Below are 12,248 nucleotides of genomic sequence, written 5' to 3' on the forward strand. Positions count from 1 at the left end.
TTTTCCAACACCGACATCCAGAAATTTTCAGAAGCGGCGCCCTTGACCGTTTCGCTGTTGTTGACTTTGTTGCTTGCTTCCCCCTCTCCTCCCCCCCCTCCCGAACAGACAACGAGCCCATCCTCACCCGGCTCGCTGCTTCTCTCCTCAACCACCACCACCACCACCACCACCACAACCACCCACATAACCCGTCAAGATGCGTGTCGATCCCTGTTTCTTTTGCGGCCGTCCGGCCTGGCCCTCCAAGGGCATTACCTTTATGCGTAACGATGGTATGTTTTTGTCATACTTCAGTTCCCCATCATCAACCTCTCCGTCAAGGCCAATTGCTAACCAGGGTACAACTAATGTTACAGGCAAGTCCTTCCGCTTCTGCCGCTCCAAATGCCACAAGAACTTCAAGATGAAGCGCAACCCCCGCAAGCTCAAGTGGACCAAGGCCTACCGCAAGAACGCCGGCAAGGAGATGGTGGTCGACAGCACCCTGCAGTTCGCCGCCCGCCGCAACGTGCCCGTCCGCTACGACCGCGAGCTCTTCGCCAAGACGGTCAAGGCCATGGAGCGTATCTCGGAGATCCGCCAGCGCCGCGAGCGCATCTTCTACAAGCGCCGCATGGCCGGCAAGCGCGCCCGCGAGGTCGCCGCCGCCCGCAAGCTCGTCGCCGAGAACGAGCACCTCCTCCCCCGCCTGCGCGGTTCCGAGAAGAGGAGGCTGGCCGAGCTCGCCCAGGAGACGGGCCAGGACGTCGAGGAGCTCGAGCGCGAGGAGCTGGCCAAGAAGGCTGCCAGCAAGAAGACCAAGGCGTTTGGCGGCGAGGTCAAGAGGCTCCGTGTCAGGACAGACGGCGGCGTGGAAGAGATCTCGGAGCGCGTCGCTGGTGGAGGCTTGGTCGATGAGGATGACGATGACGAGAACGATTTCGAGGACGTGGACGATGACGACGAGATGGATACCGACTGAGCGCCCGAGTCTCTGTAACTATTACTACCGCGACCACCACCACCGCCAACCACCACCACCACCATCACCAACACCGAAACCAGCCACCTCTTTTCTCGGGATCATTCGTTGTTTGCTTGTTTTCTTCGGACGAACTCGCTCCCGCGGCTGTCGATATCCCTATGCGGGGGAGGGTTCTGCTGTATTTTTTCGGCGGCCTTTCCTCGCCACTGAGACCTGCCTAGTTGACACCAGCAACAAAGCCCAACTACGACGAACGGGTCTTGGTGTATAAAGACGGAACGACCAGAAAGAGGACAGGACAGACAGCAATTGGTTGACCAACAGCCAATACTCTAACTGTAAAAACAGTAACTGTGGCTTTGGACAGACAGACAATCCTCCCCCCCGAGCGATGGCTGCTTTCGGGGCTTGCTTATACCCCTTGCTTGGTTGGTTGGTCGTTGGTCGCTACAGGTCATTGGAAAGATTCATTATATTCAGAACCATGGTTTTCAAGGGGGGGATCAATCAGTCTACCTTTAGTAGCAAAGCATATTTTCGGTTTTATTGGAATCGGCGAATTTGGCGTTTAATAGACACGGGGAGACCCACAATATGAAGTACTTGTTTGTTTTTTTCTTTCTGCCATGTCTTGTCTTGTTTTATAGTAGTAATCCTCAGTACTTTCTGACTCGACAAGTTACTCGTTTCTGTCTTCTGCCAACGTGACTGACCTCTGTAGCTCGAGACCTGACTAGGTATCCTAGCCAAGGATATATCCAAGGTCAATCTTGGACTACTACCCGTTCGTTGATTCCATCTTGCACTCAGTCGACAACACAACAACTCTAAACAACACCTAAAAGACACAGTTGGTTCAAGTCGGTAACTAAATACAAAGTATTATATCTTTTATCATTTGTATTATTATAAGCGTTAAGACCCGACAAAACCAAACCAACCCCTTCCTTCGCATGCTAATGCTCCGATCGCCTTGCTTTAGCCAGCCAGCCAAACCGTAAGCACAAAGCACAGCCAAGTTTCTCATTATAGTTTGCTTCCCCATTTGTCAGGTTGTCTAGCCCACCCACCTCTATTTCCCTCCCCCCACCCCCCATCATCATCATCATCAAGTTCCATCTCATTCTCTCATCATATATTTACCCCATTATATCGTTAACCTCGTTAACATCGTCAACATGATCATCATCCCCATTGCTGTCTTCATCCCCAGCCGTCACGGTTTCCCAACCAGCACGCCCTTTCCCTAGGGAAGAGGAATTCAGCTTGTCCTGCCCTGATCAGACCAGAGCAGACCAGACGAGAGCAGACCAAACCGCACCAGGCCGCCAGACCAGTCAGACCAGTCCAGTCAGTCTTAACAAGCGCACCCTTCCTGCGCCACCGTCTCCTTACTGCTGACATCGATCCTTGTCGCCGCCGCCCCCGTGCCCGCACCACCGGCACCTTCCCCACCGGTGCCCTCCATCCCGGGCAAGGCCTGGGCTATCCTCTTGAACAGCGTCTTGACGTTGTGGCCCAGCTTTGCCGACGTCTCGACAAACATGAGGTTGTTGCGCCGGGCCTCCTCCTCGCCCTGCGCCGTGGTCACTTCGCGCTTGTCGTTCAGATCCGTCTTGTTGCCCACCAAGACAATGATCACGTCGTTGCCGCGCTCGGCGCGCACGTCGTCGATCCATTTTCGTGTGTTTTGGAAGGATTTGGCGTCTGGTGTTGGTTATGAATGTTAGTGTCCTGTTTCTTTGGGGGAGGTTTTGAAATTGGTGGCTTGAGGGGAGGAGGGGGGGGGGGGGGGGAAATAGCGGGGGTGGAAGGCGGTGAGGGGGGGGATTTGGGGAGAGAGAGGATGGTCAAGAAAGGCGGAAGAGAAAAGAAAAGAAATATCATAACATAACATACTCGAAATGTCATAAACTACCACGGCTACTGACGAGTCGCGGATGTACGAAGGGATCAAAGAGCGGAAACGCTCCTGGCCGGCTGTGTCCCAGAGCTGTAGGCGGACTGTTCGGTCTTCGAGGTACATGGTCTTTTTCCCCCCCGTAAAGTTAGCCAAAGGCTCTCATCTTGTTCTACTAGTTCTTGGGTCTTTGCAACTGTCGCGCATTGTCTGTCTGGGAAGGAAGGGCGGTAAAGAATTGAATGGGAGACGGGGGTCGAACATGCCTTGGAAAGGAAATCGATACCAATGGTGGCTTGGTACATGTTATCGAACGAGTCGTACATGAAGCGTGTGATGAGCGACGTCTTGCCGACTGTTTGCGCGCAATCGTTGAGTTAGCATTGGTGTCTCGGAGAACATCGTGGAGAAAGTGTTGTAGGTTGAGGTAATCGCATACCGCTTTGTTCGCCCAAGAAGACCAACCTGGCGAGGAGAAAGAGTGGTTAGCATCTTGTCTTGTTTTGTCTTCCATTTGACTTAAGTGCATTGTCTGCAAAAGTGTCGGGTATGTTGTCTTACTTGAATTTCTTCAAGGGGTTGTTGTATGACCCGCCTGCTTGCGCCATTGTGATGGATGTGTTTGCGGATTAACGGTATTTGGCGGGGTAGGTAGGTAGGTAGGTAGGTAGGTAGCTGAAGGTATTCGGAAACACGATCAAGGGGAGGAAGCTTTCGGACTTTGGAGGAGGTGGTGGTGGTTAAGTGGCAGAAAGCTTAGTAGTGTAGGCGGTCGGAGTTGGTCTAGAGTTAGATAGGTGTCTGCTGGTCGTCGAAGTGGAAGATGGACGGCGGCGGAGAGTTGCCGGAGACTGATCATGCAGCGTTGAGTGGTCTCAGTGGTGCGACGGACGGGGCGTGGTGGCCGGGGGGTGGATGACAAGGGAGCTTGGAGGACAATCGGGTCGGTGTTTGGGATCCAGTCGGGGTCTCGTTGCCGACTTGGTTGCTGGGGTCTTTGCAGTCCGTCGAGTCTTCGTTTACCAAACAAAAATCGGGTCGAGAGATCGTTTTATAAGAGTTGATACCACAGAGAGCAGAAAATACTTGAACATTTAATATTTTGTTTGGATACAGATTAATTGATTGACCGACATTCCGTATGTACGTATGTACAAGTTTACATGTTTTTATCCATTGTTTATGCATAACCTCAAGTTCGAACAACAAAGTGTTTCTTGCGACTATTATTCAGTCTTCTTCCCCGAAGCGGACTCATGCGAGAGAAAGGGGACCGCGCCAAGCGATCAGTGGAGGGAAACAGTGGCCGCCCGCCGCCTTTCTGCGCCCAGACAAATTCGACACTTCACTTGACCAAAACGACCGAGACCGGGCATCCAATGGAAGCTTGGCGGCCGTCATTGGATTTGTCCAGAGGCCGAGGCAGCTTGGAAGTCTGATTGGCTAATTGCTCCAACTGCCAGCTGAGCACGGCTGGGGAAGGGAACTGAAGCGCTGGACGCTTGTGTTCCATGAAGTTGCTCTTCCCTGTCCTGTCTCGGGCAGGTCTTTCTTATCTTATCGCTGCCTCCTGTCGCCGCTGAAATTTTGAGTTGCACACCCCACTGGGCAGTCGGATTGATTGCAGAGGAGACCCCAGAATTCCAGGCGGTTTCGAGGTATCAATATTTCCAATTTCTTATCTGCCTCGAACCTCCGCCGACTCGTTTGATTTCTTCGAGTCGTCAACCCAACAACACAACACACCATCACATCACATATCCAAAATGCCCGTCCTAAAACCCTTGTCGGGCAATCCCGAAGCCCCCAAGCAATACAACCAACCGTCGAGAAAGGGCAAGAAGGCGTGGAGGAAGAATGTCGACGTGACAGAGGTCGAGCAGGGTCTCGATGAGTTGAACGCCCAGATTATCAAGGGGTACGGCGCTCCTTCTGTGATGCTTTGTATTACCAAAGACACCAATTGGTTAACATGAATTATCGTATAACAGTGGTGTCATTGCCGAGAAGACCTCCGAAGAACTCTTCGCCATCGACGTCAAGCCCGACACCGAAATCACCAAGAAGCTCCCCAAGCAACTCAAGAAGCCCTTGAAGGCCGACGAGATCCTCGCCCAGCGCTCCGCCGTTCCCGCCGTCTCCCTCAAGAAGCGCCCGGCTTCTGAAACCTCCGGCAAGGTCACCGACGGCGTCCTGCCCTCCAAGCGCCTGCGGGCCACCTACGTCACCCAAAAGGAGCTCAGTCGCCTGAAGCGCGTTGCCGACGGCCACCACACCACCACGGTTGAGGTCGTTGACGCCACCTTTGACGCCTGGGCCGACCCAGAGGAAGAGCAGAAAAAGAAGCAGCAGGCCGCGGAAACGTTCAACTTTTTGCCCAAGGTCGAGAAGCCCAAGGCGCCCAAGACGCTCACACAACAACCCATCTCCCTCGCCGCCACCGGCAAGCAGCTCCCCGCCGTTCCCAAGCCCAAGGGCGACAAGTCGTACAACCCCGCCTTCACCGACTACTCGGAGCGCTACCAGGAGGAGCTGCGCAAGGCCGAGGAGGCCGAACGGAAGCGGCTGGAGGAACTCGAGAAGGAGCGTCTCAAGGCCGAAGCGGCCGCCAAGTCGCGCGCCGAGGCCGAGGCCGCCGAGAAGCGCGCCGAGCTGTCGGAATGGGAGGATGATTCCGCCTGGGAAGGGGCCGAGAGCGACGCGGAAGGGTTGGCCAACAAGAAGAAGCGGCCGGAGCGCAAGACGCAAGCCCAGCGCAACAAGATCAAGCGCCGCAAGGCCGAGGAGCAGCGTCTGAAGCACGAGGCGGCCATCAAGAAGAGGGAGGCCGAGGCCGCGCGGGTCAAGCAGATTGCCAAGGAACTGGCCGAGAAGGAGAGGCAGCTTGCTCTCCAAAAAGCCGAATCCAACAATGTCGAAGAGGACGATGCTAGCCTTGAAGAAGATGACGACGTCGAGCTGCGCCGTAGGCAACTAGGCAAGTTCAAGTTGCCCGAGAAGGATCTGGAGCTGGTCTTGCCGGATGAGCTGCAGGATTCGCTGAGGTTGCTCAAGCCGGAGGGTAACTTGTTGAAAGACAGGTACAGGAATATGTTGCTTAGAGGCAAGGTGGAGGCGAGGAGGCACATTCCCTTCAAAAAGCAGGCCAAGACAAAGGTCACGGAGAAGTGGACTTTCAAGGATTTCAATCTGGCTTGAAGCGGCTCGGCTGGGTTTAAGTTTTGGGGCTTTACGGACATATACATATTCGGATTTGTTTGGTAATTGTTTTTCCTTCTACAAAATATTCCCTTTTGGTTTTTGTTAGTAGTACGTTTGTCATGTGTATATTGGCGTTTACGGTTTTCTCACTTGGTCTTCAGTGCAATAAAAGGTTGGAACATTCAAAGTGGTCCTATGCTCGCGTTTTTGTCTTTCAAGTCTTGTAGTGAGATGACATTACATGAATGTCTTCACACTCGCCCATTAACACACCAGAACATACGTAGTGACGGGATATTACTTGTTATTCGCATTATCTACAACCAAAAACCCTAACTGGATATCTTTTCCCACCACCCTACCAAATCACACACTCACCACGCTTCCCCAACTCCTAGTCTGTCTATTACATTACTACCTTGTCTCTCCTCTCTTCCCACTCTTACCCCTTCCCATCCCATCCCCCCTTTCCATTCGGAGCTAGGCACCCCTCACACCACACTCCCTCACAACAACAAATCCCCCTGAGCCCCATTCATCCCTCCCATGCCATTCATCCCCCCCATCCCCGGCTGGTACGCCGAGCTCTGACTGACCACGTACCCCTGTCCATACCCATAATGTCCCGCATCCCCACCAAAACTGTCGCCGGGCTGCTGTATCTGCATCTGCCTCATCTGCTGCGCAAAGTACGCATCCGCATCATTGACCGCCGCCTGCTGGTTCGCTTGCTGCGTAAAGTAGGCGTCCGCATCATGTACCGCTTGAGCCAAGTTCCCTCCTTGTTGACTCTGAGTGTTGCTCGAAGAAGTAGGGGGAGCAGGTCGGGACCCAGGCACGCGGGGATCAAAGTCAGACGGTTGGTGGCCTTGGCCGAACTGGGAGAGCGATTTGGGGTTGGGCAGTTGGTGGGCTGTTGAGTAGTCAAGATAGTCGGGGCGTTGGAGGCACGGGGAGTCTGGGAGTTTGCGTGGGCGGGCGTTACGAAACACGGTCTGGACGGGCTTGAGGTAGACGGTGGCGAGGGTGCCGACGTTGAGACACATTTCCTCGAGGGTGACGGGGTCGAGACGCTCCGACTCGGCGGTGATGGCGGGTTTCTCGCCCATGACGATGCGCTTGGCGGATTCCATGTCAGTCGAGAGGAGACGCCAGTACATGTAGGCGCGGTCGCGGAGGTCGGGGTTGTCGGTTTCTTCGGTGGCCCATTTGAGCACGCGCGGGACGAGGTCCTGGCCCTTGGTGGGACGTTGGATGAAGAGCTTGACGGTTGCTGTGAGCAGGGCGAGCTGGACTTCGACGGGCTCTTCGGCGAAGGAGTACAAAAAGTCTTCGAGGAGGGCGTCCGAGTTCTCGATACGCGAGGCGTACTGGCCAATGACCCACACCATGGCTGCTTTGGCTTCGGGCTCGTCGAGCGAGTCCAGGTGCTCGCAGAGGGTGCCGATAATGGACTCGTACTGGTTCGGGTACTTGCGGAAGATGTTGCGGATCACTACCGTGGCTTCTTGCACGATGTAGGTGACCTTTGTGGAGACCAACTCGAGCAGCAGGTTGATGCATCGCTTGGCCGCTGGCTCAATCTTAATGGCCAGTTTGCCGATGGCGCGGACAGCCTTGCGGACAAAGTGGACGTCGATTTCGGTGGCGTACTCGCGGAGTTCCGTCAAGACCTCGTCAATGTTCTTCTCATTGGCGAGCATGAAGATGAGTTCGAGCTTGGTGACCTTGACGTAGATGGGGTCGTTGTACTTGCAGAAGAAGACGCGGATGTCGTTGCGGAGGACTTCGGGGCGGCGTTGGAGGATGAGGAGGGCGTTGCGCAGGGCGAGGTATTGCACTTCGGGACCCTTGGCGAGGAGGGTGACCAGTGGTGGGGAGAGTTTCCGGCAGAGGGCCGAGATTTGCTTTTGGTCGGAGATGTAGTTCATGAGGTAAAGGATCACACGGATACAGGTGAGGACTACCGACGAGTTGGAATGTGAGAGGCGTGGGGCAATACGCTCGGCGAGAAGGAGAGCTTCGCCGGATTCTTGGGGGATATAAGACATGAGGGCTTCGAGGATGTAGGTTTGGCCCCATCTGCTTGCTATCAGTAGACCGTACTTGTGTTGCAAGGGGGATAACCTACTCGGAGCAGTCGGCCAGAATGGCAACCATCTTGGAGGCATTGCTGTAGTCGATAGTGAGTTTGATAGCATCACTCCTCTCCCAGATATCCATCAAGCTCGCCAGGGCACTGGCCACCACTGTCGGGTTGTCGTCTCTCAAGAGGTTGTTGAGTCTGTCAATAAGGTCCGAAGCCTCAACCATGTGTCGATCGTGATCGTAGAGCTTGGCCACGCAGAAAGCCGCCGTCTTGCGAACGTAGGGGTCGATATCGCGGAGGAGGTGCTTGACTAGTGGCACAGTAGCCTCGACGAACTCGCGCACGTGGATATAAGACATGGTCCGTAGGGCAAGGGCGCGCACCAGGGGGTTTGGATCTTCCATGTCCTGGTCTTTGTCAGTGACTGGCTATATCGCACAAAAAAAGGTGGACGTGGTTGGTGACTTACATGTTCCAGAACCGGAATTGCTTTTACCGCAATCTCTGGCTTCATCCTCGCATAGTTGACCAGATACAAGAAGCACATCTTTTTAATTTCCAAGCTCTGGATGGCCATGCAGGCGACAATATCGGGAAACAAACCGACCATGTCATTGTTACTCATGGTCATGTTGGCGACAATCTTCTTGAGGGCAATCTTCTTTTGGGTAAAGTTCTTGTCCTTCTTGCTGCCGCTGTTCAGCTCGAGGCGTAGCTCAGCTACTTTGCCCTGTCGAGTCTGTGGTAAGCTAATGTTCGGCGGGATAGGGTATGCGACAAACATGGTGGCGGTGGTCATTGCGGTCATCAAGGTTCGCGATGTTGAGGAGAAACAAACAAGCAAGCAAGGGAGGGGGGGGGGGGATACAGGAAGGAAGCTGAGCTGGGGTGGTGGATGGGAGGAGGGGTGGTGGTGGTGGTGGTGGTGGTAGACAAAGCAACGGCATATCCCGAGCAGCGTAACATGTGTAATGATATATTTCATCTTACCCTCGCGAACAGCTTGGAGTCTCCTCCTCCTTGTGCGGCCGACATGTTGTTGTTGGCTGCTTGTAGAGTATAGTATTATCGTCCACAACCTCCTCACAGCTATTCCTGTTTTGGTCGATTCGAACCCGGTGCCGAGGAATGCTTGCGATGCAACGAAAATAGGTTCGATATCGACAAAATGGACGAATGGCAAACGAGCTCGGCGCGGGCGTAAGGTGTGGTGGGTGGTGTGCTAGGCAAGGAAAATGCCCCTCTGGCTCTGGAACACAATTATATGTTTTGTGATTATCGTCGAGTCGAGAACAGCCAACCAATGTAACAACAAGCAGGTGAAACAGGGTGTCACAGGCACTCTTTCTGCTGCTTGTCCTCCTCTTTATTTTGTAACTTGGAGGTTGAGGCAGATAATCCAATGTCCGTCGCGAAGAAGTTCCCGAGTGCTGGAGTACTAATGGAGATAATTGTCGTCGAAGAAGGATCGCGATGTTCGTCGTCGTCGTCGTCGTCGTCGTCCTTGTCGTCGTCACTCTCTCGGTAGGCTCGGTGAAGATCTGTTCCGGCGCAAAGTACCCTCCACTTTCTGTTGTCGCTGTACTGTACGTAGTTGATCGGGATGAAACAGCTTCTAGGTACGGTAGTCTTCAGCCAAAACTCCAACGAGCCAGACAGACAACGGAAAAGATGATGTTTAGTTCAAATCTTGACTCGCCGGGGGGGGTAACGATGGAAAATAATACGGGTTCAATTCTGTTCACCGGTCAGGTTGGGGCGTCCCCTGAACCGTCGGGTCGATTAATTACGGCACCTCCTGGTCAGCGATCGCGGACCCTGCAGACCTGGACCTGCCGCTTTGGTGCCGTCAACACTGAACGCCCACTGGACGACGCCCTTCTGCCAGTGAACGACTGGCACGCTTCAGTGGAGCTCGGTAGCATCATCAACAGCGCACGGTCCCCACCACTCGGCGGCCAGCGTGGGGAAGCGGCTCAACTAAGTGTAGTGGGGCCCTGCGGTGTCTCAGAGACCGAACGGGAAGTGGAAGTCAGGGACGGGCAGCTACCTTAGCGAAGCACGGACTCCATCACGTACACTACACTACACTACACGTTGGGCGTCATCGCAATCCAGCTTCCACCTACTTCCCATTACCAATACCTTCACTTTCTATAGACGATACATTCACAAAGCCCGCCATGACTGACCTCAAACCCGTTGTCGACCCCGCCCCCAGATGGGTAACCGACCTCGCCAACCCACCGCCTTACAAGTCCAAGCCTGCCAGCATCCCCGATCCCCCAGGCTACTCGTCGCAAGCCGTATCTGGTTCTTCCAAGGCAAGCAACTTCCCATTACCACGAATCATAGCCCCCTCGCTGACATGTTTACCCCTACAGAAGAAGGATGTCTCCCGCCCCGCCCCCCGCGAACAACCCTCCCCCGAAAAGATGGACCAGCTCAAGCTCAAAAAGGCCTGGGAAGTCGCCCTCGCGCCCGCCAAGAACCTGCCCATGACGCTCATCATGATGTACATGTCCGGCAACTCGCTCCAGATCTTCAGCATCATGATGGTGTTTATGGCCTTCAAGAACCCCATCATGGGCTTGTTGTCGACCAACCAGGCCTTTGAGCGATTCGAGACGGACAGCAACCGGGGGTCTATTCTGCAGGTGAAGGCGGCCTATGTGCTTATGCAGGTGTTGGCGCTGGCGGTGGGTGTGTGGAAGATTAATAGTATGGGACTGCTACCGTCAGTTTTATCCTTGGGGAGAGTGTGGTGAAACGAAGGCTAACGTGGTGAATACAGGACAACGAGATCCGACTGGCTTGCTTGGGAAGTGCGCAGGGAACCGCTGGAACATGCTGTACCAGCATTGTCGTTATGAGACCTCGAACTTGATGGACGATGGTAGAGGGAGACTGAGTCTCAACTTCGCGGATACTATACACGTTCGAAATATGCATATCACAGCGATTGGTCTCTATACGGCAGCAACTTCTTTTGTAACCATTGGCTATGGATGTCGATATGAGTACGCCTTTGCATGGACATCACTTGTTATCTCTAGCTTGATACGTTGGCTGTACAAGAGACCGGGGCCATAGAAGTGCTAAGCCAGACATCTTTGTGTAAAAGTTTAAGATTCTCTGCCAACCTCATACACCACGCTAACAAGTTGAGTCCATGCAGAGGTCTAGAGGTGAAGTTGTTTACACAAAGAACAGATGTTCTGCAAATGCAACATTCATCGTCTTCCAACAGCAACACCTCGCAGCCTCTGGCAGGAAAGGGTCTTTTGCGCGTTCGCTTGCTTGCCCAGAGGAACCTAATGTTTTCCAGACCTGTGTTGTGTTGAAAACCCGAATACGGCTCAAAGCAACAAGCTCATTCATTTCTCATGAAGCTCCCAACGTTGACAGAGAAAAAGAGTCATAGTCGCGGGAAGACGGCCCCGAATGCTACAACCCAAGCCAGCCAAGCCCAACCAACCAATCACACACACAAGCTGTCTGTCCAAGCCAAGCCAAGGCAGCTCAGGGGTAACAACAACATCCAGGCCGAGCCAGCCTAGGCGCCCTCGGTAGGTTGCTAGTACTAAGCTGGTACGCTCCATACTTTGCACTAACAAGACTAACAAGACTAACGCTAGGCACCAGCGGCGGATCGTGAGATTGGGGTTGCATTGGACCACTTAGAGTTTTTTTTGCAGGTACCTATTCCCAGTTTTTTCCCCAGAATAGTACCATTTGCAAAGCTCGTCATTGTCCCAAGCCCTTTCCAATTTTTTTTTTTCCCTTTTTTTTGGTTTTTTTTTCTTGGATTCGGATAGTGAAAGCTAGGGGGAGCTGGGAGGGGGACATACTACGATACGTTCGCATTCCTCACTGCAGCCCGCCTGTCTTTACTGTGATATCTTCCATTGTCACTGTCAAGTTGTCTATTCTAGCCGACAGAGTTTAGCTTGTTCAAGCTATGTAGTACTTATGTACGGTTCTTGTGGGGCTTTTTTTGTCCCCTACCGTACATGTAGGCTGTGTCTAACTGTGATTTCTTTTTTTTTGCTGCCTGACTTTAGTAAATGCGAGCTCGGATTCAATTTGTC

General features: G+C 53.5%; 5 protein-coding genes across 5 annotated transcripts; 3 read left to right on the top strand and 2 right to left on the bottom strand.

The window, feature by feature from the left end:
* Positions 1-49: 49 nt before the first annotated feature.
* On the top strand, positions 50-1,668 carry NCU05235 (ribosome biogenesis protein RLP24). Its single transcript, XM_956906.3, has 2 exons — positions 50-275; positions 360-1,668. The coding sequence occupies exons 1-2, from the start codon at positions 200-202 to the stop codon at positions 962-964; spliced, it is 681 nt and encodes a 226-aa protein (XP_961999.3). The 5' UTR covers positions 50-199; the 3' UTR covers positions 965-1,668.
* A 136-nt stretch (positions 1,669-1,804) lies between these two features.
* On the bottom strand, positions 1,805-3,994 carry NCU05234 (GTP-binding protein ryh1). The gene is made up of 5 exons (XM_956801.3): positions 3,429-3,994; positions 3,307-3,332; positions 3,134-3,222; positions 2,867-2,996; positions 1,805-2,674 (listed from the first exon to the last, which is right to left on the bottom strand). The coding sequence occupies exons 1-5, from the start codon at positions 3,473-3,475 to the stop codon at positions 2,325-2,327; spliced, it is 642 nt and encodes a 213-aa protein (XP_961894.3). The 5' UTR covers positions 3,476-3,994; the 3' UTR covers positions 1,805-2,324.
* Positions 3,995-4,401: 407 nt separating this feature from the next.
* NCU05233 (60S ribosome subunit biogenesis protein NOP53) lies at positions 4,402-6,252 on the top strand. Its single transcript, XM_956800.2, has 2 exons — positions 4,402-4,785; positions 4,859-6,252. Exons 1-2 carry the CDS (start codon positions 4,634-4,636, stop codon positions 6,063-6,065), a joined length of 1,359 nt encoding a protein of 452 aa, XP_961893.1. The 5' UTR covers positions 4,402-4,633; the 3' UTR covers positions 6,066-6,252.
* A 104-nt stretch (positions 6,253-6,356) lies between these two features.
* NCU05232 (AP-2 complex subunit beta) lies at positions 6,357-9,921 on the bottom strand. Its single transcript, XM_956799.3, has 4 exons — positions 9,148-9,921; positions 8,627-8,887; positions 8,200-8,564; positions 6,357-8,150 (listed from the first exon to the last, which is right to left on the bottom strand). Exons 1-4 carry the CDS (start codon positions 9,190-9,192, stop codon positions 6,575-6,577), a joined length of 2,247 nt encoding a protein of 748 aa, XP_961892.2. The 5' UTR covers positions 9,193-9,921; the 3' UTR covers positions 6,357-6,574.
* Positions 9,922-10,193: 272 nt separating this feature from the next.
* On the top strand, positions 10,194-11,402 carry NCU05231 (ER membrane DUF1077 domain-containing protein). The gene is made up of 3 exons (XM_956798.3): positions 10,194-10,481; positions 10,542-10,894; positions 10,952-11,402. The coding sequence occupies exons 1-3, from the start codon at positions 10,341-10,343 to the stop codon at positions 11,028-11,030; spliced, it is 573 nt and encodes a 190-aa protein (XP_961891.3). The 5' UTR covers positions 10,194-10,340; the 3' UTR covers positions 11,031-11,402.
* The last annotated feature ends 846 nt before the right edge of the window (positions 11,403-12,248 follow it).

The sequence above is a fragment of the Neurospora crassa genome, linkage group IV, assembly GCF_000182925.2.
Source record: "Neurospora crassa OR74A linkage group IV, whole genome shotgun sequence".
NCBI classification, from domain to species: Eukaryota; Fungi; Ascomycota; class Sordariomycetes; order Sordariales; family Sordariaceae; genus Neurospora; species Neurospora crassa.

Excerpts from the sequence above, each read along its gene's own strand:
- NCU05233 (XM_956800.2), top strand. The coding sequence starts at position 4,634 with ATGCCCGTCCTAAAACCCTTGTCGGGCAATCCCGAAGCCCCCAAGCAA. Across the intron at positions 4,786-4,858 it reads AACGCCCAGATTATCAAGGG|TGGTGTCATTGCCGAGAAGA; the intron begins GTACGGCGCTCC and ends ATCGTATAACAG.
- NCU05232 (XM_956799.3), bottom strand. The coding sequence starts at position 9,192 with ATGTCGGCCGCACAAGGAGGAGGAGACTCCAAGCTGTTCGCGAGG. Across the intron at positions 8,888-9,147 it reads ACTCCAAGCTGTTCGCGAGG|GGCAAAGTAGCTGAGCTACG; the intron begins GTAAGATGAAAT and ends CAGACTCGACAG. Across the intron at positions 8,565-8,626 it reads CAATTCCGGTTCTGGAACAT|GACATGGAAGATCCAAACCC; the intron begins GTAAGTCACCAA and ends GACAAAGACCAG.
- NCU05234 (XM_956801.3), bottom strand. The coding sequence starts at position 3,475 with ATGGCGCAAGCAGGCGGGTCATACAACAACCCCTTGAAGAAATTCAA. Across the intron at positions 3,333-3,428 it reads AACCCCTTGAAGAAATTCAA|GTTGGTCTTCTTGGGCGAAC; the intron begins GTAAGACAACAT and ends TCTCCTCGCCAG. Across the intron at positions 3,223-3,306 it reads CTTCTTGGGCGAACAAAGCG|TCGGCAAGACGTCGCTCATC; the intron begins GTATGCGATTAC and ends GCGCGCAAACAG.
- NCU05235 (XM_956906.3), top strand. The coding sequence starts at position 200 with ATGCGTGTCGATCCCTGTTTCTTTTGCGGCCGTCCGGCCTGGCCCTCC. Across the intron at positions 276-359 it reads TACCTTTATGCGTAACGATG|GCAAGTCCTTCCGCTTCTGC; the intron begins GTATGTTTTTGT and ends CTAATGTTACAG.
- NCU05231 (XM_956798.3), top strand. The coding sequence starts at position 10,341 with ATGACTGACCTCAAACCCGTTGTCGACCCCGCCCCCAGATGGGTAACC. Across the intron at positions 10,482-10,541 it reads CCGTATCTGGTTCTTCCAAG|AAGAAGGATGTCTCCCGCCC; the intron begins GCAAGCAACTTC and ends TTACCCCTACAG. Across the intron at positions 10,895-10,951 it reads AATAGTATGGGACTGCTACC|GACAACGAGATCCGACTGGC; the intron begins GTCAGTTTTATC and ends TGGTGAATACAG.